Source organism: Megalobrama amblycephala, linkage group LG4 (genome assembly GCF_018812025.1).
Source record: "Megalobrama amblycephala isolate DHTTF-2021 linkage group LG4, ASM1881202v1, whole genome shotgun sequence".
Classification (NCBI taxonomy): Eukaryota; Metazoa; Chordata; class Actinopteri; order Cypriniformes; family Xenocyprididae; genus Megalobrama; species Megalobrama amblycephala.
Window position 1 is genome coordinate 8,285,339 of NC_063047.1, and position 23,305 is coordinate 8,308,643.

Genomic DNA, 23,305 nt, shown 5'->3' on the forward strand with positions numbered 1-23,305 from the left:
ATATTCGAATGGGGCTGGGTCCCCCATTGAGCTGTACTCATTCCAAATATGATGCCTATGGAAAATTTATTGGGCGATTCTGTATCTTTTGTTCATGAAAGATAGTTTCACATCCCCTCAATGACTATTGGAAATGAATATGTTGTAGTTTCAGACAAACCTGGCTCTATATATATATATATATATATATATATATATATATATATATATATATATATATATATATATATATATATATATATATAGAACGTTTTGTTTTTTTACACAAAAAAATCAGTTCCTCTGTTATTACCTAGAAAACAGGGTGTGTTGTGTGTAAAGTGTTTCTGGCCTCTTGTAGAATGATGATGAGGTACTCTCCAAGTGTAGAATTTTCCTAAGAAACCAGTGGTAATAATATTGTTCAGTACTAAAGGAGGTAATTGAGTTATCAAGCATTTGTAGATGGCACTATATGCTCTTCTCTATTCATAACGGTTGAGAAAACAAAGACTATCGGTTTATATTTGTATAGATTTGGATGCACATCTAGTTCTATTGAAATTTGTAATACATTTAAAGCTATAAACGAATGATATGGCTTTAAAACTACAGCCTGGAAACCTCCCACCAAATTCCAGCCTTACTTGTTTTATGAGAAGCTATAACTGGTCTTAGATCATTAGAACTATAACTTCTACCAACTATGGATATTTGCAGCGTTGCCTTAATGGTCTTAACGTCCCTCTAGAAGATACATTTGTGACAAATACATTCCCATCCCCCCACCCACCCCCCTATCTTTTTAAGCACCTCATTTGCTTAAAGCACACTTTTATAGTTTCCATTAAGCCCAAAATAAGATAATCAGTATGAGATCCAGTTTCTGCTTTTGCACAAGGGCACGAATGCAAAAGCATGAAACTTTAGATCAGCGTACAAGCCACCATTTTTCAGAACAGAAAATATAAAGAAAGATCAATTTTTGTTTAAAGAAAATAGTTTTGCATATTTTAGGTGAACTGCAATAATGTGTGTATAGTTGAAGAGGTCTATGGGGTGTTTGCGAAAAATGGTGTATTCTGCCGTGTACAGTTCCTTTTTTTTTTTTTTTTTTTTTTTAAGAAAAATATTAAATTGTATTTGTTTCTATTTTTTGTGTGATGGTTCAAAAAGAACAAAATTATTTTAAAACATGTAAAGGAAATCTTAGTCTTTTTTAGTTTTTTGGGTTTTAAATATTGTGGAGAGGATTTTGTTCTAAAAATAAAACCATTGAATTCTGATGTTTTGTTTTATTTCATATTTCATGAACTTTATAGGCAATTTCTTATACAAAAGCATATTTCCAAGCAACCCAACGTGACCGTAACACTAGTTAGTGTTCTGCAGGAGGAAGTTGATTCGCTATTGGTGGTACTTCCTCTATCAACCACAAGCATAGTGCTAGTTTGTATTATTGTTTCAAAAAGGAGAGAAAGCATTTTCATTCTTTTATTTTAATTTACATTGGTCTATAGAGAAAAGAAAAGAAAATAAATTATAATGTAAATCAGCATCAAAACAGCTATAATTGTTAAATAAGTAAGCAAGAGCATGTGTGGTTTTCACCCTGTGTATATTCTAGGAAATCACATGGTTTAGTCATTGCTACGTCTGAAAAGGAAGTGATCAGAAATAAATGCTTTGCATTGTTCAGTACACAAAAACAACTGACTATGTAACAAGTTAATTACAGAAACATACTAGGTCAAACTCAACATGTTTTATATGAGATAAGAGAAACAGTACTTATATACAGTGTAATGTATAAGTCTTTGTGTAAAGATGATTCATTATGGAAAGCTCCCTTACACCATCATTATGAGTTGACATTCAAATGCAAGTGGGTGAATTCAGCATTTAAACCCCCCTAGGAAGTTTCCATTTTAGCTGATGGCTAAAGTAAAAATAATACTGCTGAGGGTTTTTTTTTTTTTTTTTTTTTTTTTATAAGAACAAGTCATGGTCTATATGATTTAACTGCTCTATCAAATATTAAAGTAAAAATAATCATAATAATACTGCAGTTGTGTCACTAACTGTTTTTTTGTTGTGCACATTCCATAAAACCAAGCGTCTGTACAAGAACTGCGAGTCATTTTGTCTTTTACGGGCTGTCTTGGAGCATTTGTAGGACAGTGATTATTAAGAACACAAACTGGAAGATCTCCGTTTTTGATCATTTGTATCCTAACCCGGATCGACTTATGTGGCAGAACAGTGTCATGGAGAAACACATACCCAAGACCTACAAAAAGAGATTGGTATAGTCAAGTGACAAAAAATACTTAAATAAAATATTCATCATGGTACACTTTAGTGATGATCTGCATCAATTGTAAAACAAGCTGCTCAACAACATTTTTAAAGAAAATCAACCTTTAGTATTCCCCACATTTTCTAAAAAATTGTACCTGCTATGTGAGGTGTAGTACCCTTAGCTGAGGTGACTATGACAAGACAAATACAAATACGGTCTCGTATTGAAACCCATACCTCAATAATGCAGACAACAATGACGCCAATCCCCGTGTTCAAGAGGTTTTTATCAAATGCGTTCTTGAGCTTGTCAAAACAACCCTAAATAGAAGAAGACAATACAAATGATGCTATAGGACTGAATAAGATGTGTTGATGTGCATTCCACACCTGGGGCCTGTAACCATGAAGCCGGATTAGCTGGCTAGCCAGGTAAATTTCAGATTAGTGTGTGCCAATCCTGGGTTTTAGGTACCATGAAAGTGACTTGGCTTTTAGCGGTGTTCATCACCATAGTAACTTGCGCTCCACTACAAACCTGTTCCAGGGCAGGTTATGTTCTGGTTCAGAAATCTCAAACTGAAAGTGGGCCAGTCGGATGTGAGCTAAATGAACTGACACATCCAACGCAACAAAGTCACTCCCCCAGTTTCTCATCCTCCAAATTAAATATAGATAAAAAAAATAACAATGAAATTGTCTTATTATATGATATAATAATATTATTAATCCAATCCACCAAGCTATTTTAGTTTAGCAGTTATTAAGCATTTAGTTTCAATGAATATTAATATATACAGATTGTATGTAATATAAATAAGCTGTAAATAAACTTTAATATGACTACATGTGACCTTACATGTTTCGCAATATATTATCAACTATATAAACTAACATCATAAGTTTCACTTGCACTAATGAAGCAAGACACTTTCTTTTATTTGTCCTCTTTCATGGACAAGTATTTTCATTAGTGTAAATGAGTTTAAATACTTCATTTTCTTCAATCTCTTAACCTTCAGCAAAAGAGTTTTGAATCGTGCTGGCTCTCTCTTTATTTCTGTTGCAAGGCATGTGATTGGCTGTTCACCACCGATGTCACGGATTCATGTGCACACGCTCCACAAACTCAGGATCAAAGCCTGAGTTGACAAACAAAGCTGATGATAAGCATCATGGTACCAGCAAAACCAGATTGGAGTGGTTTGATAACCCTGAGTTTGTTCAACTACCATCATGGTACAGGCCCCTGGTTTATCGTCATGTTTCATTAATATTGTTTTGACATGTAGCTGATATAGAGATGGATTTGAGTGAAGTATTACTTCAGGCCAGTGTGTTCCATTTTCAGACTTGCATGACTTTGGTACATGGTTATTCCAATCCGTCACGTTACTGATTCCGCAGCACTGAAACTGTTGATTTGTTAGAGGGAAAAAAGTGTAATTTAAACTTTTAACCTTTTTTTTTTTTTTCTGAAGAAAATGTGATGGTCTTTTTTATGGTTTTAGTTTATGTCCAGTTCATGTCCAACACTAATCAGTAATGAAGATGCTCTGTTTAGTCTTTAGTCATCTACAGTAATCTACAGTAAATGGGCACTTACTGTCTTTTGCACTGTGTCCCAGTCATCTTCATTTGTATTGTTTTTTCTGTGGTTTATGGATGATTCTAAACCACTCTTAAGATCTTTATTAATGAATTCTCCAATCTGTGAGTATAAAAAGCACAATCTGATACATCTTTTCCTCACATATGCTCTGCTTCTCTATAGCTACAAATCTTTTTCTTACCTGTGTCTCGTACATGAGCAGAGCGCAGGCAACGGCCAGTTCGGCCAACATTAGAATGAACAACAGTATGAAGAACTAAACCAAACAAAAGAGATGCTGTGTTTTATTAAAAGAGCGTAAAAAGTAAAATTTAATGGACATCAAAAAATATGCAAGTGTAATGATAGATGTTAATAATATTCAGTATGAGACTCACAGATATTAGCAGACAGCGATTTTCTTTTAGCGCTCCAAGAAAGCCCAGGAAGGAGACACAGGTGATAATGATCCCAATGATGAAAAGAGCGTTTGCTATGTTTATAGCCTCAAGGCTGGGAAGTAGGGAAGAGAACCTGGTGGATGTCATTAAGTAAATGCCTATTCCAAAGACAGCAGCTCCACAGATCTGTAATGATAATGTGATAATGTAATGAGAGAGCCTCATAAAAACATAGACAGAAAAGTTCCATGTTATTCTTGAGCACGGATAGGCAGCGTCAGTCCTTGAGTACCGCTGTCCAGCAGAGTTTAGCTCCAACCCTTAACAAGCTGAACCCTTCAAGTGCTGTCGGAAATTTGATAATTCCCACTTCTGAAGTCATGATTACAAGCTCATCGCATTCAAGTTTCGAAATGGGAGGATGTTCATGTTAAAAATTTTTTTTAGTTTTTTTGTCATTGTTTTTTCAGCATTGGAGCTCTGCAGGACAGTGGCACTCCAGGACTGATGTTGCCTATCCCTGCAGAGACAAGAGTTGTGAAGTATATAGCCTAGTCTTTTTAAACGCTGCTTTTAACTCCAGGAAAAACAATCATTAAGCAAAGTGTCATTTTAAAAGGGGTTAGCTCCGCATATAGCACCACATTTGCGGGGTTAAAGGGTTAGTACACCCAAAAAATTAAAATTCTGTCATCATTTACTCACCCTCATGCCGAAAGGCTTTCGTTCATCTTTGGAACACAAATGAAGATATTTTTAAAGTTGCCCTAGAACTTTTTCTTTAAAAGATGTAATATAAGTCTAAGGTGTCCCCTGAATGTGTCTGAGAAGTTTCAGCTCAAAATACCCCATAGACTTTTTTTTTAATTAATTTTTTTAACTGCCTATTTTGGGGCATAATTAGAAATGAGCCAACTCAGGGTGTGTGGCCCTTTAAATCTCTTGCTCCACGCCCCAAGAGCTCGCGCTTGCCTTAAACAACATAAAAAAAGTTCAAACAGCTAATATAACCCTCAAAATGGATCTTTACAAAGTGTTCGTCATGCAGCATGTTTAATCGCGTAAGTACAGTGTTTATTTTGATGTTTACATTGATTCTGAATGAGTTTGAGGCTATGCTCCCTGGCTAACGGCTAATGCTACACTGTTGGAGAGATTTATAAAGAATGAAGTTGTGTTTATGCATTATACAGACTGCAAGTGTTTAAAAATGAAAATAGCGACGGCTCTTGTCTCCGTGAATACAGTAAGAAACAATGGTAACTTTAACCACATTTAACAGTACATTAGCAACATGCTAACGAAACATTTAGAAAGACAATTTACAAATATCACTAAAAATATCATGATATCATGGATCATTTCGCTATTGTTCTTGCTTGCTTACCTAGTCTGATGATTCAGTTGTGCACATCCAGACGTTCTGCCCTTGTCTAATGCCTTGAACATGAGCTGGCATATGCAAATATTGGGGGCGTACACCCCGACTGTTACGTAACGTTATTTTGAGATTCGCCTGTTCTTCTGAGGTCTTTTAAACAAATGAGATTTATATAAGAAGGAGGAAACAATGGAGTTTGAGACTCACTGTATGTTTTTTCCATGTACTGAACTATTGTTATTTAACTATGCCGAGGTACATTCAATTTTTGTTTTACTCTTTATGAACTTTTTGAAGCGTCAAAATGGTAGTTGCGTAGACTGTCGATGGAGGGACAGAAAATGCTCAGATTTCATTAAAATATCTTTATTTGTGTTTCAAAGATGATCTTACGGGTTTGGAACAACATGAGTGTGAGTAAATGATGATAGAATTTACCTTTTTGGGTGAGCTAACCCTTTAAGCCGGTATTAAAGTGCCCATGTATGTCAAAAGACAATGTGTTGTAGCACCCAGTTGTTTAGCAACAAACCACCAGTCATAAACTGAAGAGCATTTGTCTCAGTAAATATTCATGCGCTTTTTACATCCACGGAAACTTTCATGTGCTGTAATTTGTTTGGCATTTGAGGAGAAAATCAAAATTCACTAATTTGAGTGAGTATAAGGCCGTTTTATTTTTACAGATTTGGTTCTAAAATGGTTGATTTCTCTATTCAGCACAAACTGGAGGTACAGTCAGAATAGGCCAATATAAGCCCAAAGGATGTGCATGAGACAAACCATTATTTTAACAGGTTGCGTGCTGTAAATGCATCCAATAAGTATAGTATTTTGATTATACGTTTTATTTACACAATTATTGATTTTTTTAAAGTTGTAGATTTAAAAATGATTTTGAAATTTTATTTCAATCACTGAAGCAGCTGAAAAATAATGCCTCTAAATTACTTGTTTCTTTGTTTTTTTTTTCTTATAGGTTATGCACATTGGAGTTTTAAGTTACATCTTATGTTGTTAAATTATGTTTATCCATTATTTTAGTGTAACTTGTGTTATCATGAAGATGTTTTGTATTTGTGTGCATGACATTGTGTGCACCTTCCATGTATTTACCTTGTGGAAAAGCAACTTGTGGTGAACTTTATTTCATCATGTGACTTTCTCTTTACCACTTGTATTATTATGAAAGGTATAAAACACATTTTAGTAGCAGCATGGTCTTGCTAATTCAGCTTAAAAAGGGGCTCTTGGATTTACCGACATTTATTTGTTTACATATATATTTTTTATATTAAGTTTTAAAAGGAAAAAAATTTACAGGTTGTTCTATGAATATGTTTACATTTTTATTGTATTTTTAGATGTTGTATTCTGGCAACCACAGCTGCCAATTTTCTTTTCCGTCTAAAAACAACAGGACATTTTTTTACAGTGTATATTCTTAAATGTATGCTACAGTTGGAAACATGAAACTTAACGCAGGAATTTGTTAACCCGGGGTTTAGAATGGCCTGAGATGAACTATTTTGTGTTAAGAACAGATATATCATGATGTGACAGTCTGAAAATGGATACTTACAAAAAAAATGAAGTTCACCAGACACATGGTGTACTTCAGACACTTCAGGCACGACATCTTCAGTTCTGTAAGGTTATCAAACACACCGGACCCGAGGTTAAACTGTTATTTCACACGAAGGCCTTGTGTTCTTTCCCAAACTGCTTGCATCCACAAAATAAAGTTCACTGACTCAGTAAAGTCAGAAAAACCATTTCCTGTTTTGAAACCAAAGGTGGAGCTGATATAGTGGAAGAATAAATAACACTAACTACTAAATGGAGCCCCATATAGAATTTGACTGTCTGTGATGCATTTCCTGTGTAACTTCCCCACCAAACCAAACCAAACCAACAGTTAGTTTAATTATTTTCAACTCTACTTAGTGAAAACAAATACACAAATATAGATGCACACGGACAAGACAGAAAAATATTAACTGAAAAATTCTTCTTCTTTCAAAACAATTATCAGGTAAACAAGAATTCAGAAATTCACTACTCAATATGATCGGACACATAAAATTAACTAAAAGAAATTTCTTGAAACATGAGCTGGACGTTTCATGAAAACCTGTTTATGTTATGAAAGACATTATTAAAAAGACTCCGTTTCTCATAAGAAACAATGTGAGTATAGTAACAAAAGTGAGTATTACTTCCCCAACATTGAATGAAAATAAATGTCAAGAAAAGTATGTAGATTTTATATTCTTACCTTTAATTTACTCTGTAAAGATGCTCCGAAGAATAATCCTCAATTAAGACAGTTGTACTCTGTGCTCTTTGTGACTGTAGATTTTAAAGTCTGTCACTGGCAGTGGGAGTGCAGAAGGTCTTACTTCCTCTCTAAATGACGCAGTGTCTAACTGACAGAGCTTGGGTGTTGAAGAAGACCGATGACACAGAGAAAGAAAGAGGCGCCATGAAAAAAAGTTTGTGATTCACAGTCACTATACCACATGCTTTATATGCATGTACCCAAAATACACCTGTTGCAGAGAAGCCTGAAAAACAGCTAAACCTGTTCTGTTTTTGTGCACACAGTGTTGCAATGCATCATGCTGAAACCATACCCTTACCTAATAAAAACAAGTGCACCATAGAAATAAGCATGACATAATTTTTGTCTTTTTGAAACATTTCTAAACATTTGGGTATTATTAACAGGTATAGTAAAGGTGCAATTGTAAATATGTTTGTTTACACTTTTTTGAAATCTTGAATGTTTTGCTTTGTGGAGTTAAAATGTAAAGTGTTAGTTAAAAATGCTTTACCAGTTCACTTACATGTCTAAAACTGAAGAGGCTTCTCATTAAAAACACAGACGAGAAGACAAAAACATATTATTCTTAATATATTCCAGGGGAAAAACACTAAGGGTTTTTTAAAGTTACACATTTTCTCATTATTATATCATCATGTGTCAACATTTTTGAGTAATTTGCATATTCAAACCTTGAACTTTTTTCCTCTTTTGGTTTCTTCTAACAAATAGACAGGAACAGATAAATGTACAGAAACTGGAGAAGGGGAAATGAAACACATTCAGTGCTAACAGATATATATAAAAAAGAGAGAGATGCAAACTTTTATTTGGCTTCAGTTATGTGAAATTTTATCCTGAACCTCTGGGGTTTAGGTGACAACCCTAAAAAATAATGAACTCATTAACATATTGTAGTTAATATTGTATTGCAAATATATTATGTTTTGTCTTTGATACATTAGTCAGTCTCACAACTGTAAGATATTGTAGACAGCAGAATTATTGCCAAAAAAGCATGCACAACTGCTCAGAAATCAGAGGACACCATACATAACAGTGCATGAGCATTAGAAGATCTGAAATTTTATTTACTGAGACCATCATGCTCAAGATTATACAAAACTAGCATAAATCAGTCAATCAAACATAGGACTAAAATGAAAAATAGTGAAGGAACAACAGATAAATATTCACACCAGTTAACATTATAATATGAGGTTAGATTGCAATATACTTAACCAAATTTTGTCCAGAAGAAAGGTATACCACCTACCTCTTATTCAGGTTGATCACAGTGTTTCACAAATTCATGTGAAAACGTTGACCAGAGAAAGGTGGGGTTCCAATTTAATCTTTGCACGCATGTATTTCATTACAGTTCATCGGAGTTGTTTTACGAATATAAAGTTTACGAGTTTATTAAGCACCCTCATCGAAAAATAGGGCATGTATATATTTGTTTACTGTTAGTTGTAACGAATGTTTTGTGTAATTCGATCGCTGTGTATGTTAATGCAAGGGAGAGAGAGAGTTTATACAAACCTGATTCCAAAAAAGTTGGGACACTGTACAAATTGTGAATAAAAACAGAATGCAATGATGTGGAAGTTTCAAATTTCAATATTTTATTCAGAATACAACATAGATGACATATCAAATGTTTAAACTGAGAAAATGTATCATTTTAAGGGAAAAATAAGTTGATTTTAAATTTCATGGCATCAACACATCTCAAAAAAGTTGGGACAAGGCCATGTTTACCACTGTGTGGTATTCCCTCTTCTTTTTATAACAGTCTGCAAACGTCTGGGGACTGAGGAGACAAGTTGCTCAAGTTTAGAAATAGGAATGTTGTCCCATTCTTGTCTAATACAGGCTTCTAGTTGCTCAACTGTCTTAGGTCTTCTTTGTCGCACCTTCCTTTTTATGATGCGCCAAATGTTTTCTATGGGTGAAAGATCTGGACTGCAGGCTGGTCATTTCAGTACCCGGATCCTTCTTCTACGCAGCCATGATGTTGTAATTGATGCAGTATGTGGTCTGGCATGGTCATGTTGGAAAATGCAAGGTCCTCCCTGAAAGAGACGACGTCTGGATGGGAGCATGTTGTTCTAGAACTTGGATATACCTTTCAGCATTGATGGTGCCTTTCCAGATGTGTAAGCTTCCCATGCCACACACACTCATGCAACCCCATACCATCAGAGCTGCAGGCTTCTGAACTGAGCACTGATAACAACTTGGGTTGTCCTTGTCCTCTTTAGTCCGGATGGCATGGTGTCCCAGTTTTCCAAAAAGAACTTCAAATTTTGATTCGTCTGACCACAGAACAGTTTTCCAATTTGCCACAGTCCATTTTAAATGAGCCTTGGCCCAAAGAAAACGCCTGCGCTTCTGGATTATGTTTAGATATGGCTTCTTTTTTGACCTATAGAGTTTTAGCCGGCAACAGGTGGATTGTGTTCACCGACAATGTTTTCTGGAATTATTCCTGAGTCCATGTTGTGATTTCCATTACAGTAGCATTCCTTTATATGATGCAGTGCCGTCTAAGGGCCCGAAGATCACGGGCATCCGGTATGGTTTTCCTGCCTTGACCCTTACGCACAGAGATTGTTCCAGATTCTCTGAATCTTTGGATGATATTATGCACTGTAGATGATGATAACTTCAAACTCTTTGCAATTTTTCTCTGAGAAACTCCTTTCTGATATTGCTCCACTATTTTTCGCCGCAGCATTGGGGGAATTGGTGATCCTCTGCCCATCTTGACTTCTGAGAGACACTGCCACTCTGAGAGGCTCTTTTTATACCCAATCATGTTGCCATTTGACCTAATAAGTTGGTCCTCCAGCTGTTCCTTATATGTACATTTAACTTTTCCGGCCTCTTATTGCTACCTGTCCCAACTTTTTTGGAATGTGTAGCTCTCATGAAATCCAAAATGAGCCAATATTTGGCATGACATTTCAAAATGTCTCACTTTCAACATTTGATATGTTATCTATATTCTATTGTGAATAAAATATAAGTTTATGAGATTTGTAAATTATTGCATTCCTTTTTTATTCACAATTTTTTATAGTGTCCCAACTTTTTTGGAATCGGGTTTGTAGATAAGACTTTTATGCGTGCTTTTTGCACTGTGTTTTATTCATCTCTTACTGTGATTTTCAGTAGTGAAAATGGACACGTCATCTTTTGTGTGTTGTAGCCTACAATAAACTTCATAAAGTTTTGGCCATCAAAAGGGTCCGCTACAACAGGCTTGTACTAGTGGATAAAAGCAAGATGACAACATAATTTATAACCATTATTAAACTAAACTATACCTGTTCTATCTCCATAGCATATATTCTCTGACTCTGAGGCATCATTGTCTGAACTGAACACCATTACTGACAGTTCTGACATTTTCAGTGCTTGAGATTGTCCTGTTTGTTTGTTGCATGAGCTATTGAAGCTCCGCCCTCTTCTTGAAAGTGGGCCGGGAGCAGCAGCTCATTTGCAATTAAAGGGACACACACAAAAACTTGTTTTTGCTCATACTGCATTTTGAGCTACAACTTAACACACTCCAGAGACAATATATCATTTATTGAAATATATCATTTATTAATTGCTTTTTTTTTTTGTTCTGTTGACATAATAATTATTACATAGTTTCGGATAAGGAGAATAAATGCTTAAATTAAGTATTTTTTTTAAGTAAAAGAAAAGATCTGTTATTGTTTAAAGCTGTCATGTTTGACATTTTCACAAACACAAAGCAGTTTGTTATGTTACAAGTTTTTGTGGTTACCATTGTGCCAAATAGTGCTCGTGGTTAGGTTGTGGGTGGCTACAAGAAGGTATATTTAACACTAACCATATAGCAATATATGCAATAAAATCAGTAACAACTAATAGCTTACTTATCTAGTAAATTTAAATGCTAAAAGAGGCCCTGTACAATTAACATCTTACGCTTATTGCATTACATCTTATTGGTCCCAGAACCACCTCTCAATATGTTGAAATTAGTTGGAATAACTAATCAGTTAAAAGACTGATGCAAATGGTTGCATTCTTTTTCATTGAGCCAAAACATTTATGTTGTGTTGTCATTCATTTTTTTTTGTAAAAGCTGAGAAAATAGAAATGTTTATTTCAATTGCAATTCCTAACATTTTCAATCATAATAAAATCTTTAGTTGTCAATACCAAACATCCATTAATAAGACAAACTTTGAATGTTTAATTCAGAATTTTCATCATTCAACATGTTTGTGACAACCATGAAAATGTTAAACAGCAGTTTGATACAGCAGCTTGCTCAACCTCTGAGCTCATGAGAACAGCAATGCAATCTCTGCCCGGTATAAAACAACAAACAAATGTTGCTTAACTGTAGAGAGCAGCGACTAGAAGTGATAAGAAAAGACCTTTGCATATCTTTGCAACAGCCAAATGCTAGTAGTGCATCTCTGCCTTTTTATGGAAGATATTAAGATACAGGAATTCAAGACATGTCATCATCAAGTTCTATTATATCAAGGCCTGGTTTCACAGACAGGGATTAGATTGAGCCAGGATTAGACCTTAGTTCAATTAGGACATTTAAGTAGCTTTTATAAATGTGCCTTAGAAATAAAACATTACTGGTGTGTATCTTGAGACAAAACAATGGCTCTGACATATTTTAAGATATGTCAGTGCAAGTTGCTTTCAGTTAAAACAGCTCAAACATGCATTTTAGTCTAGGACTAGGCTTAAACTTTGTCTGTGAAACCAGGGACAAGATTATTAAACATATTATTCAAATAAGGCCATGGAGACATGTAGAACAAAGGTTTATCACAAGTAGATGGCTAAAGTAGTTAAATTATGTTTGACAAAGTAACTTTGGATAAGCTACATATGGCCATTCAGTGCAGTTTTGAATACATAAAAAGGACCACATATAACAAAAGACATCAAAGCACCTACATTTACCTGTATTTATTACAAAATAGAAGTTTGGGGAAAATATTATTCACATTCACATTGATGGTTGTTACTGTCTATTTATGACAGTAAAGCTGGCCAGCATAAATCACGTAAAATGAAGTCCTTAAGTTAAAACATGATTGCTGACAGTTAAGTGATGGTATTAGATTGTTTTTTTTTGGCACAGCTATTTACTGAAGACTGGTAAAGATCATGACATTTAAGTCGAGGTCACATTCATATTTTCTTCTGATCAATTTCGGTCAAACAAAACAAAACAAACAAAACAAAAAACACAAAACAAAACAAAACAAAAACACAAACACAAAAACAGGGGCTCTGGGGATTTCTGCAGTGGCATTACAATAGACAACCTGAGATTACAACAGTTTAACTCTGTAAATGCTGTCACACATTGTTCTCTGTGCTGCCTCAGGTTGAAAGGCCAGGGTCAGAGTAACTGGTACAAAAATACAGCAAACACACACAAAAGTCTGGAGAGACTTTCAAAACCAGACGCACACTCTTTCAAATACTTTTGAACAGTTTTTTGAGATGATAATCATGATCGAGGTGATCAGTTTCCACTTGGAGAGGTCAGGTATGGCTTTTTTAGTTCAGCGTTGGCCTTCAGGTCCTTTCTGTTGGTGGCAGGGGTAAGGACCAGAAGAGGTACTTTGCAAAAATGCCAGTCGCACTCACGTTGGATCTCTCATTCCATTTCCTACCTGTCACTCTCTCATTAATCTGCTCAGTAGAAGCGTTTGCGGCGGTTTTCTTTATAGCGATTATATAGAAAGAGAATTACCACAATCACTACAACCAGTGCAACAACAGAAACAATGAAGAGAAAGAAGACGGTGATGATGCTCCTTCCTTCATCCTCCACGTGTACTGTGTAAAGAAAACATTTGTAAGGTACAGCCATTTGTACTCCTCTGCAAAATATCTAATATGGAACATATAATGAAGGTATAATCTTTTTGTAACTGTATTACCATTAGGGTCCACTCGGTAGTCTACACTAGGCAATGTGATCTCCTGCTGTTCCTCTTCCTCTTCAGGACTCCGTTCCACTGTAAGCTCATAGAGCTTGAGGGAGATCAGGTCATGATTATCTAGAAACAAAACATGCAAAAAAGGTAAGTAATAAAAGTAAGAAAATATATTTTTAATGATTCATACTGTTTAATATGTTATTGGTTTACATCTTTAAAATATAATATAATTTTTTATATTATATATATATATATATATATATTCATTACACTTATATAGCATATTTTCTGGGTACTCAAAGCGCTTTACAAATTTGGAATGGGGAATATCCTCAACCACCACCAATGCAGCATCCACCTGGATGATGCGACGGCAGCCATATTGCACCAGAACACCCACACCACACCAGCTGATTGATGGAGAGGAGACAGAATGATGAAGCCAATCAGTGTATGGGGATGATTAGGAGGCCATGATGGACAGAGGCCAATGGGCAAATTTGGCCAGGATGTCAGAGTTACACCCCTACTCTTTTCAAAGGACATCCTGGGATTTTTATTGACCACAGAGAATCAGGACCTCGGTTTAACGTCTCATCTGAAGGACGGTGCTTTTAGGACCCACACAGACCACAGGGTGAGCACCCCCTGCTGGCCTCACTAACACCTCTTCCAGCAGCAACCTAGTTTTCCCAGGAGGTCTCCCATCCAGGTACTAATCAGGCTTAGCCCTGCTTAGCTTCAGTGGGCAACCAGTCTTGGGCTACAGGGTGACATGGCATATATATATATATATATATATATAAAATAAAAAAACCCTCACTGCATAGTAGTAGTATACATATATATATTTTGTGTGTGCGTGTGTGTTGCCTGCCTAAAAAAAGAGTAACTTTGGATTTAAATAGGCAAATGCTTAAGAGTCTATGATTGGATCATTATTGCAGTGATTATTATGTTTCTAGCATGTTGTGTGCTTGACAACAGTTCTTCTAACCCCAATTGATGGAGTGTATAGCTTTTCATTTCTTAAACAACCATTCAGGAAGACACATCATGGCCATTTTCCAGAATTACAATGTCAAGATTCATCAAGCTCAAATTGTGAAAGAATAGTTCAGGGAGCATAAAGAATCATTTTTACACATGAATTGGCACCTTTGAGTCCAGACCTTAAATTCATTGAAAGTCTTTGGGATGTGCTGGAGGAGACTTTACAGAGTGCTCACCTCTTGCATTGTCAATACAAGATCTTGACCAAAAAATGATGCACCTCTTGATGGAAATAAATGTTGTGATGTTATTTCCATCAAGAGGTACATCAGTTTTTGGTCCATCACGCTTCATCAACTAGAATTAGAAGAACTGTTGCCAACCATTTAAGATGCTAGAAACATAATAAACACTGCAATAATGATCCAATCATAGACTTTTAAACATTTGCCTATTTAAATCCAAACAGCAACTTTTTTTGGCAGGGCAGTGTGTGCATTTTTGCGTAAATATTAGTTCACCCAAAAATGAAAATTCTGTCATTAATTACTCACCTACATGTTGTTACAAACCCATAAGACCTTAGTTCATCTTCAGAACACAAATTAAGATATTGTTGATGAAAAATAGTTTAGTGACTACAGTGGATCAACCAGAGAGTTCTCCTCTGGTTGATCCACTGTAGTCACTAAACTATTTTTAACAATGTCTTTACTACCTTTCTGGACCTTGAAAGTGGTAATTAAATTGCTGTCTATGGAGGAGTACGAATTTTCGGATTTAATCAAAAATATCTTTATTTGTGTTCCGAAGATGAACGAAGGTCTTACGGGTTTGGAATGACATGAGGTTGAGTAATTAACAACAGAATTTTCATTTTTGGGTGAACTAACCCTTTAAGTTTGTTAACATTAAGTTAGTGTAACATTAAATCTAATGATTTTAGGATTGGCCCAAAATGTTTGAGTATGATACATAATGCAGTTTACATAGGATTTAAAGGGTTAGTTTTGAACTAAAATGGAATGAATTGAACACTACACTGGTCTCAAACCTGATAAATCTCCAGTGGCTGATGAGACTCCGAAGTAGTAACCTTGTGGTAGCCTCACTCCAGGAACGTCCAGACAGTCCTTCCACTCTTGCTTCCCATCAACATCAATCATTACCTTAAAGACAGAACAGCAAACGAAGGTGCATATGGAACTGAAGGCTTCTTTCCAACATCTGTCTAAACAATACTTCCTTTATCTCTTTCATCACAAGATCTTGAGCATCAGCGTGGCAATATGTGAGACTGAACTGGTGTGGCACTGCATGCATGTATTACTCTGAATAAATGCTGAATAAAGAAATACAGAATGTAAAGGTGCCTCTTACTGTGAGTCTGTTCTTCATGTATCTGATCAAGAGGAATGTGTCATATTCAACGTTGCGAACGTGAGCAGTGCATCCACCAAGATCAGTAGACCGTCCGTCACGGTCATGATCATATGCTACACTCCCATTTCCAACCATTGCAGAGATAAAAGGAAACGTTCTCTAAATGAGAAATGGAAATTAAATGGGTTAGATTATTTCTTACTTGCAGGCCAGGGGTTATGTCATTTTACAAATTTGATTTTACAATGATTTAACTAAACCTATTATGCTTTTTTACATTTTCAACTTTCTATAGTGTGTACTGTTGCTGTGTGAGCATTAAAAAAAAAAAAAGTCTACAAAACAAAAGGCAAAGTCCACTCCAAAGGGAGTTATTAGGTGTATCGACCTGAAGCGGCACTGCACAGATCGATCGGTGTATGACATCAAAGTATCACGAGAGCAATCAGAGCACACTGTGCTTTTCGGAAGGAGGGCCTTCATATAGACAGGAATTAAACAGGATTGTGTTTCTTAAAAGCAAATATGGTCGCAAGTTCTGTCGTTACCTACAGAGTTTAATGGAACTTGTGAACGTAGTTGGCTAATGATGCTTTTGGGAAATGCAACCCAGAGCATTACTGACAGACTGGGAAGAGAGGGGCTCCAACAAAATCAAGACTTTGTAAAAGAGCATCATATAGTCTCATTAATAAATAGTTTCTTATGACTGTTAAAGCTGACATGACATATGATCCTAATCACATGTCATGTCAGCTTTAACAGTCATAAGAAACCATTTATTTCGTGACATGTATGGTAATCTTGTTTTTTTTGTTTTTTTGTCCAATGTTTAGTAGCGATATACCTCAAGCTGCTTGTCATCATTCGGATAAGTGTCTACAAAAACACCCAGACCAGTAAAAAGATTTTCGTTTCCAAACACTTGACCTAGAATAAAACAAAAAGAGCAAAAAACTCCATCATAGTCATATCATGGAAAATCTACATTTTGAAAGTTTGTAATAATAATGATTCATACCAATTTGCATTCGCTCTTTAGTCAGCCATATTGCAAGGCCGTCCCCATTCAGGTTCTTCTTGCCCTCACCATGGATCTTAAATTGCACTCGTAGCTCCCAGTCCCTAAGGTAACAGGGCTACAGACACAAACACACTAATTAACAAACCTGACTATTAAACATAAATAGCTCTACATTTCAACCCAAGGTGGTGTTTCAGGTTTTCTTGTCATTCAAACTCACAATACGACTCCACACAGCTCCTTGTCTGCTCTGCAAGTCTGGTGTTAGCCGTATGTGTTCAGGCATGATCATGGTGTTCCCCATGAACTCCCAGTGAGAGGAGCTGGAGGATCCCAGTCCTGTGAACATACATCAACATTTTACAGTAGATGTAAATACGCGGGCGCGCACACACATATATATATAAATATTAATTAATTCAAGGGATATTTTAAGATAAAAGTTGCTATAAATACAAGTTCATGTTGTTTGATAAAGCATATGAACCGGAATATCTACAATTGTCTTGTACTTCCGCCCTATGGACGACGTGAGAAATCACTGCTGTTGCGAAATACAACAGCCACTCTTCTGAGAGCAAGAAAAGGACAACCAAAAATAGCAAAATAAACAAAGGATACAGTGGTTGTAATATCAACAAACTTGTGGTCTCACTGAACTATTTTCTTCTGAACTAGTTGACTTTGCTGAAACAGGTGCCACTTTTGGCAGGGCACCTGTTTAACGTAACTGAGCGAATAGGAATAGACACTTACCTTGGTACGGCTTAGTCAGCGAATACTCTCGCTTGAGAAATTCATAAGTGTTATCTTCATATGTGTTTTCTCCAGAACTACTACTTACAAAAGTGAGTATTAAAACTAATATGGCAGATACTCTAATTTTGTTTACCAGACTGTACGGTAAATTCATTAATGTTGTGTTAACAGTCCGTTTCAACTTCATCGCGATGGTCGCCATTTTTCCTCGCTCACTTCAAAATGTCCGCCCCTTGTCACTATTGGTCTATTTTCATGCGTGCACTGCAATAATTGGTTCACGATATTGCCAATCATTTTTTCGACCAATCACCGTTTTCCCTGCATTGCGTTTGGTGAGTATGTGTACCAGTAAAATAAGAATATACTCTGAAACAAATTAAGCTAAAAATCTAGGCTATTTTAAATGTTATTCAAAATCTGCGTTCTAAATCTTAAATCAAAATATTTAACATTTTATTTACATATCTGAACTATAATGCAAATCATCTAGTTCTTGTCTTTCTAGGTCAGTTGTTTGTTTAGCACATAAGCACATTTGTCATTCAAATAAGCTGAAAATCTGAAGTACTTAAAAAATCGTTCCACACTGACACATTTCTGCCCGTTTGATTTTATTGTGTTGAATTATTTACAGATATTACACAAATGTGATGATATTATGACAATTTAATAGGGTTTTGATTTAAATCAGCATACAAAATGTCAAAATAATCAGCATTTCAAACATAAACCCAGTGTTTGATTTCAGTACATAACATTTGTTTGGTGAGCAAATGTGTTTTTGCTGCTTACAGGCTAATTAAGCATTGGTTGCTTAAGAAGAAAAGATAACTGATGAATGAATGAATTAAAAAATACAAATTAATTAACAGATGCTTACACTGTCTAACACACACACACACACACACACACACACACACACACACACACACACACACCCCTCTGCTCTGTTTAAATCGTAGAAAATGTAGTTTAGCGTTTTATTACTCTTTAAATGCAACACTGATCCATTAAGGACCCCGAAAGACAGAAATGTAATTTTGTGAACACTCAATAAGCAATTGATTAAACATGTTCTTCTTGCTATGTAAGATGCAAAGTAAACTAGCACACTCACTTCTTCAGTCAGAAACAAATAATGTGCTCTCCTATTGTTATAAAATATGTGATTATTGCATTGAATATACAGTTTACTCTTTGCAATAATCACATATTATACATTCCATCTTGTATAGAGGTGTTTGACATTTCATACAGACATCAGTTTAAATTACTCACCGCTAGAGGTCACCCGAGGACTGGAATTGTTCTCACATCGTGTATTTTGAGTTGAGTTTTTAGTTAGCCTATAGACCTCTTTGGAGCAGACGTCACAATTACGTCACTTGCAGCTGCGCGCGCATAGTGGTTGCAGAAAAATAGCGGTAGCAATTGGAGGAAAATGTGCAAAATCCACAGAATAAGAGAAAAACGTTTTGTTGTGCCTCTGGATGTTGGAATCGGAATGCAAAAAAATATAGTCTTCATTTTTAAAGAAAACCATCGTTGAAAACGTCCTTTGAAGCTAAACAGAGACGTTTCACAGACTAGACTGATGACACCTGCAAGGATTAGTCTACTATTAAAGCAGGAATTTGATGTAAACAGTAAGTCTACATAATATTCACATATACAGTTCAGAGGACATACATACATAGCAGTTACAGCATGAAATAATAGTTAAACCTATAACATTTTACATAGATAACTTTTAAACATAGTCTATAAAATTTTTATTTCACAATTCTGACTTTTTTTCTTGCATTTGCGTGTTTATGACTCCCAGTTCGGCCATTATAAATCGCAATTGTGAGTTTATTTCACAATTCTGAGGGGAAAAAAGTCAGAGTTGCGGGATAAATTGCAATTCAGAAAACGAGTATAACGAGTTACAGGATAACGAGCATATCTCACAATTCTGTTTTTCTTTGTAAGAAATGTGAGATATAAACTCAGGTTTGCGAGAAATAAAAGTCAGAATTGTGAGATATAAACTCAAAATTAACTTTTTTTAATTCTTTTATTTCGTGGGTTCCATAGACTGCTACTGCTCAACTGTCATTTTCTGCAACCAGGTAGGCTCCGCCCATAAAAAACGTCATCGCTGTTTGCAAACACCAAATTGGTCTATACATTCTGCAAACAAATCCTCACTGACCCACACAGATCTAAAACAGCAATGCATAACTAAAAGCTAAAAGGAAGGAAGCGGTCCGGAATACTGATTTCAGCATGTTCGGAGGTACGGCCAAAATGAATAGCTGAGTTAAGACCATATACGCTCCCCTGGACTTCAGCTGTTTCAGAATATGGCTTCTGACTCTTGTCTGTGGGTGTTCGTGAAGTTATTAGGTTTCCTTGTTGAGTCCAACCTGTAACTGTATACAATGGCAGGTTTCACTGCACTAGCTGAGAGCATGCTGGACTAAAGTGTGGCTTTGAGTTTTGATGGGCTCTTTAGGCTATAATCAGAGGAAGACATGTTCACGCCTAAGCGGTCATACCTAATCAGGCAAGGTAGAAAATACCATTTATACCAGCTCAGCTCAGGTTACTTCACTGAGTCGCCTCCTCTGCTTTTCCCACACACTGTTGTCCTCTATCAGGTTTATGAAGGCTTGATTACCAACACTTTAATGAGGAAAATCTAGTTACACAAGAAAATTAGTCTTGGGAAAACTTGGCACCACTGAAGATCAATCAGAGATCATCTGCAGTAAGTAAAAATAATATAATAATAAAACAGTAAACGTACTGTGAATGATTTCCAAACAGCACCAGATATAAAGCGTGGAAAAGGTTGAATTAGTTAGAATTTCTGTAGAATATAACAGACATGAAAACAAAAGTGGAATATGCTGTTCTTGAGAATATCCCAGGAATATACAGTACTGTGCAAAAGTCTTAGGCCACCACCAGCTTTGTTATTTTAGCAATGTTTTAATGACCATCCATAAAAAAAATATACAGGAAATATGTACACAAAACGTAAAAACAACAACAACAACAAAATGTCATCTTTAAGCAAAAATCAGTGTGACCTCCTGGACTTCTTCCATTTTCTCAAAGAAGAAAATTTGACAAACTTTTCATCAGATTTTGAAAGATAGTTTTCTTGGCCTTCCAGTCTTTTTCCTTTTTCCGTGCTATTGTAAGGGGAGGTCACTAAATACTTGTCATTTTTTTAAATTCTGCATACAAATTTCCTGTATTTTCTGGTTATATTCTAATAAAGAGACTGATAAATAATTATATTTGGTCATTATACCATTGCTAAAACAACATTTAATGGTGGCCTAAGACTTTTGCACAATACTGAATATTATTAAGTGCATCAAACGAAACTTATCTTTCAAAGGTTTATTCACATGCACCTTTCTTTTGTATCTTGGATCATGAATTTTGTTTGCTTTTTGATCATTCCATACCATGGTTAACATGTCTCATCTTTGCCAGCACTTTTCATTCAATAAGATAAGGAGGTGTAAAGCTAGTCATGGATTATGTACATTGGGACCAGAAAATACCCTAAAGTCATCATGATCAGTTTCTGAGCATATCCCAATTCAGAGTATGGTTCACATTCTCTCTTACTGTACCACTGGACGGAAATCTGCTAGAGACACAATAAATCCAGTCAGTTAGGCCAAGAATTGTTTCTTCTTTCTTTTTCTACATTATAATGATTTTGACACATTTACATTACGATGTTTCCCTAGAAACTAAGTGATACAGTTGTTTGTAAGTAATGCAGAGAGTCGAGTAAAGCAGGTTTGGATGACTGACTTTTGCTTTCACACACAAGTTTTAACCCTTAAAAACCCATCGTCGTCATATAAGTAGATCATTGCCTGCAGCTGCTTCACTGGCCCTCATTCAGTGTAATCCATATTTGTGAGGTCAATATCTCCTGCTGTTTTTATATTCCATCACCAATTACTCAGGGTCCGTAATCCTGTTTTTGACACAGATCATTTCACATCAGGCTGCACCTGTTCATTCAGCACTGGATTCGTTGAACACGTTATAATGAAGCGGAGTAATTTATTTAGGATTTTAAAGCTAACAAGGATATCTACGTTGTTTAAACGGTAAGGCTTTTGGATGTATTATTCTAAAGTAGGCTATACATTGAGAAATGGTCCACCTGTGAATAATGTGATCATAAATAAGCTTTAATTCTCTTTCTAGCGGGTGTCACAGGAATATCTGCAATTTGTATATCTCAGTGCAGACATTAAAAACACCTTCAGACATAAATTTTAACGCTGTTTGAATCCAAGGCCATAATTACAGGCAGGAAGGGGATCTGCACGAGGAATGATGGGCCTCTTTGTGCTGAAGTGTCCTCAGTGTGCCTCTACTTCCATTGAGGTGTTTGTGCTGACAAAAGAGAGCGGAAGAGAAAGAGTACATTTTCTTAATTAAATAACACCGCTCCAAAGCCATCCTCATCAAAATGCCTGTCTCAATCAATAATTCACACCAATAGTGATTCCTTAAGTGTCTTTCTGACAGTGAAAGTTCATGTTTTTATTTAATTTCAACATTTTCACTGCGTGTAAATAATTTGTTATACCTTTTTTTATTTGATATAAGTAATTTAAAATAATATTTCATTCTATTGAAATGTTTATTTACATTAAATTGCTTTATATTATTTATATTTATAAATAATTTTAAAAAAGTATATAAAACTCCGTTTGGTTATTTGTTATCCTGCTGTTCAGCTGAAGAATATTAGCATAATATTAGTCACTTTGGTTAACACTTATTTTCTGATTCATCTTCGTCTACTGAAGAAAGCTTTTATTCGTTCCAGATCTGACGTCTTCTCCCAGAGGAAGCCTCCACTCACCCATTATCTATCTGCCGATTTTTACTGTTGACTTTGATCAATATGCCCCATTAACATTAAAGCAAGCCTGTCGTCTGCTCATTTTATTTATTTATTCTATCATACCGATGAATGTTGTGCTGACTGTCTGGGTCTCTTTTTTCAAGGAAGAAACTTGTTTATGGTAAGATTCTTGTTTCTTGTTTATGGAAGTCTCTTATGCTCACAAAGGTTGCATTTATTTTATAGGAAAATACAGTGAAAACTAATATTGTGAAGTATCATTTTAATGAAAAAAAAAAGACAGGTGATAAACAAA

The 23,305-nt window shown here is 35.6% G+C and overlaps 2 protein-coding genes and 1 long non-coding RNA gene across 5 annotated transcripts; 1 reads left to right on the forward strand and 2 right to left on the reverse strand.

Annotated features, from left to right (window-relative positions):
- Positions 1-1,459: 1,459 nt before the first annotated feature.
- zgc:64051 (leukocyte surface antigen CD53) lies at positions 1,460-8,100 on the reverse strand. 3 transcript variants are annotated; one of them, XM_048187225.1, is made up of 9 exons: positions 7,932-8,100; positions 7,236-7,300; positions 4,978-5,003; positions 4,270-4,458; positions 4,074-4,148; positions 3,887-3,991; positions 3,606-3,695; positions 2,518-2,601; positions 1,460-2,269 (listed from the first exon to the last, which is right to left on the reverse strand). In XM_048187225.1, the coding sequence occupies exons 3-9, from the start codon at positions 4,981-4,983 to the stop codon at positions 2,201-2,203; spliced, it is 618 nt and encodes a 205-aa protein (XP_048043182.1). In that variant the 5' UTR covers positions 4,984-5,003; positions 7,236-7,300; positions 7,932-8,100; the 3' UTR covers positions 1,460-2,200. The 3 variants fall into 3 exon arrangements, with proteins under 3 accessions (XP_048043182.1, XP_048043181.1, XP_048043183.1); XM_048187224.1 differs by lacking the exon at positions 4,978-5,003 and having other exon boundaries at positions 7,932-8,094; XM_048187226.1 differs by lacking the exons at positions 3,606-3,695; positions 4,978-5,003.
- Positions 8,101-12,947: 4,847 nt separating this feature from the next.
- Positions 12,948-18,342, reverse strand: lman2lb (lectin, mannose-binding 2-like b). The gene is made up of 8 exons (XM_048187233.1): positions 18,105-18,342; positions 17,569-17,687; positions 17,346-17,463; positions 17,172-17,254; positions 16,322-16,483; positions 15,996-16,110; positions 13,949-14,068; positions 12,948-13,844 (listed from the first exon to the last, which is right to left on the reverse strand). The coding sequence occupies exons 1-8, from the start codon at positions 18,307-18,309 to the stop codon at positions 13,702-13,704; spliced, it is 1,065 nt and encodes a 354-aa protein (XP_048043190.1). The 5' UTR covers positions 18,310-18,342; the 3' UTR covers positions 12,948-13,701.
- A 1,826-nt stretch (positions 18,343-20,168) lies between these two features.
- On the forward strand, positions 20,169-23,088 carry LOC125266500. The gene is made up of 2 exons (XR_007184501.1): positions 20,169-22,240; positions 22,972-23,088. It is a non-coding gene; the product is annotated as an uncharacterized LOC125266500 (long non-coding RNA).
- The last annotated feature ends 217 nt before the right edge of the window (positions 23,089-23,305 follow it).

What these genes read in the sequence shown, in the direction of transcription:
- zgc:64051 (XM_048187224.1), bottom strand. Translation starts at nt 7,292, where the DNA reads ATGTCGTGCCTGAAGTGTCTGAAGTACACCATGTGTCTGGTGAACTTC. An exon ending in GGGACACAGTGCAAAAGACA is followed by an intron (nt 3,696 to 3,886) that starts GTAAGTGCCCAT and finishes ACAAATCAACAG; the next exon opens with TTTCAGTGCTGCGGAATCAG. An exon ending in TTGTTGTCTGCATTATTGAG is followed by an intron (nt 2,270 to 2,517) that starts GTATGGGTTTCA and finishes CTCTTTTTGTAG; the next exon opens with GTCTTGGGTATGTGTTTCTC.
- lman2lb (XM_048187233.1), bottom strand. Translation starts at nt 18,309, where the DNA reads ATGGCGACCATCGCGATGAAGTTGAAACGGACTGTTAACACAACATTA. An exon ending in ATGATGACAAGCAGCTTGAG is followed by an intron (nt 16,484 to 17,171) that starts GTATATCGCTAC and finishes TTTCTCATTTAG; the next exon opens with AGAACGTTTCCTTTTATCTC. An exon ending in ACATGAAGAACAGACTCACA is followed by an intron (nt 16,111 to 16,321) that starts GTAAGAGGCACC and finishes TCTGTCTTTAAG; the next exon opens with GTAATGATTGATGTTGATGG.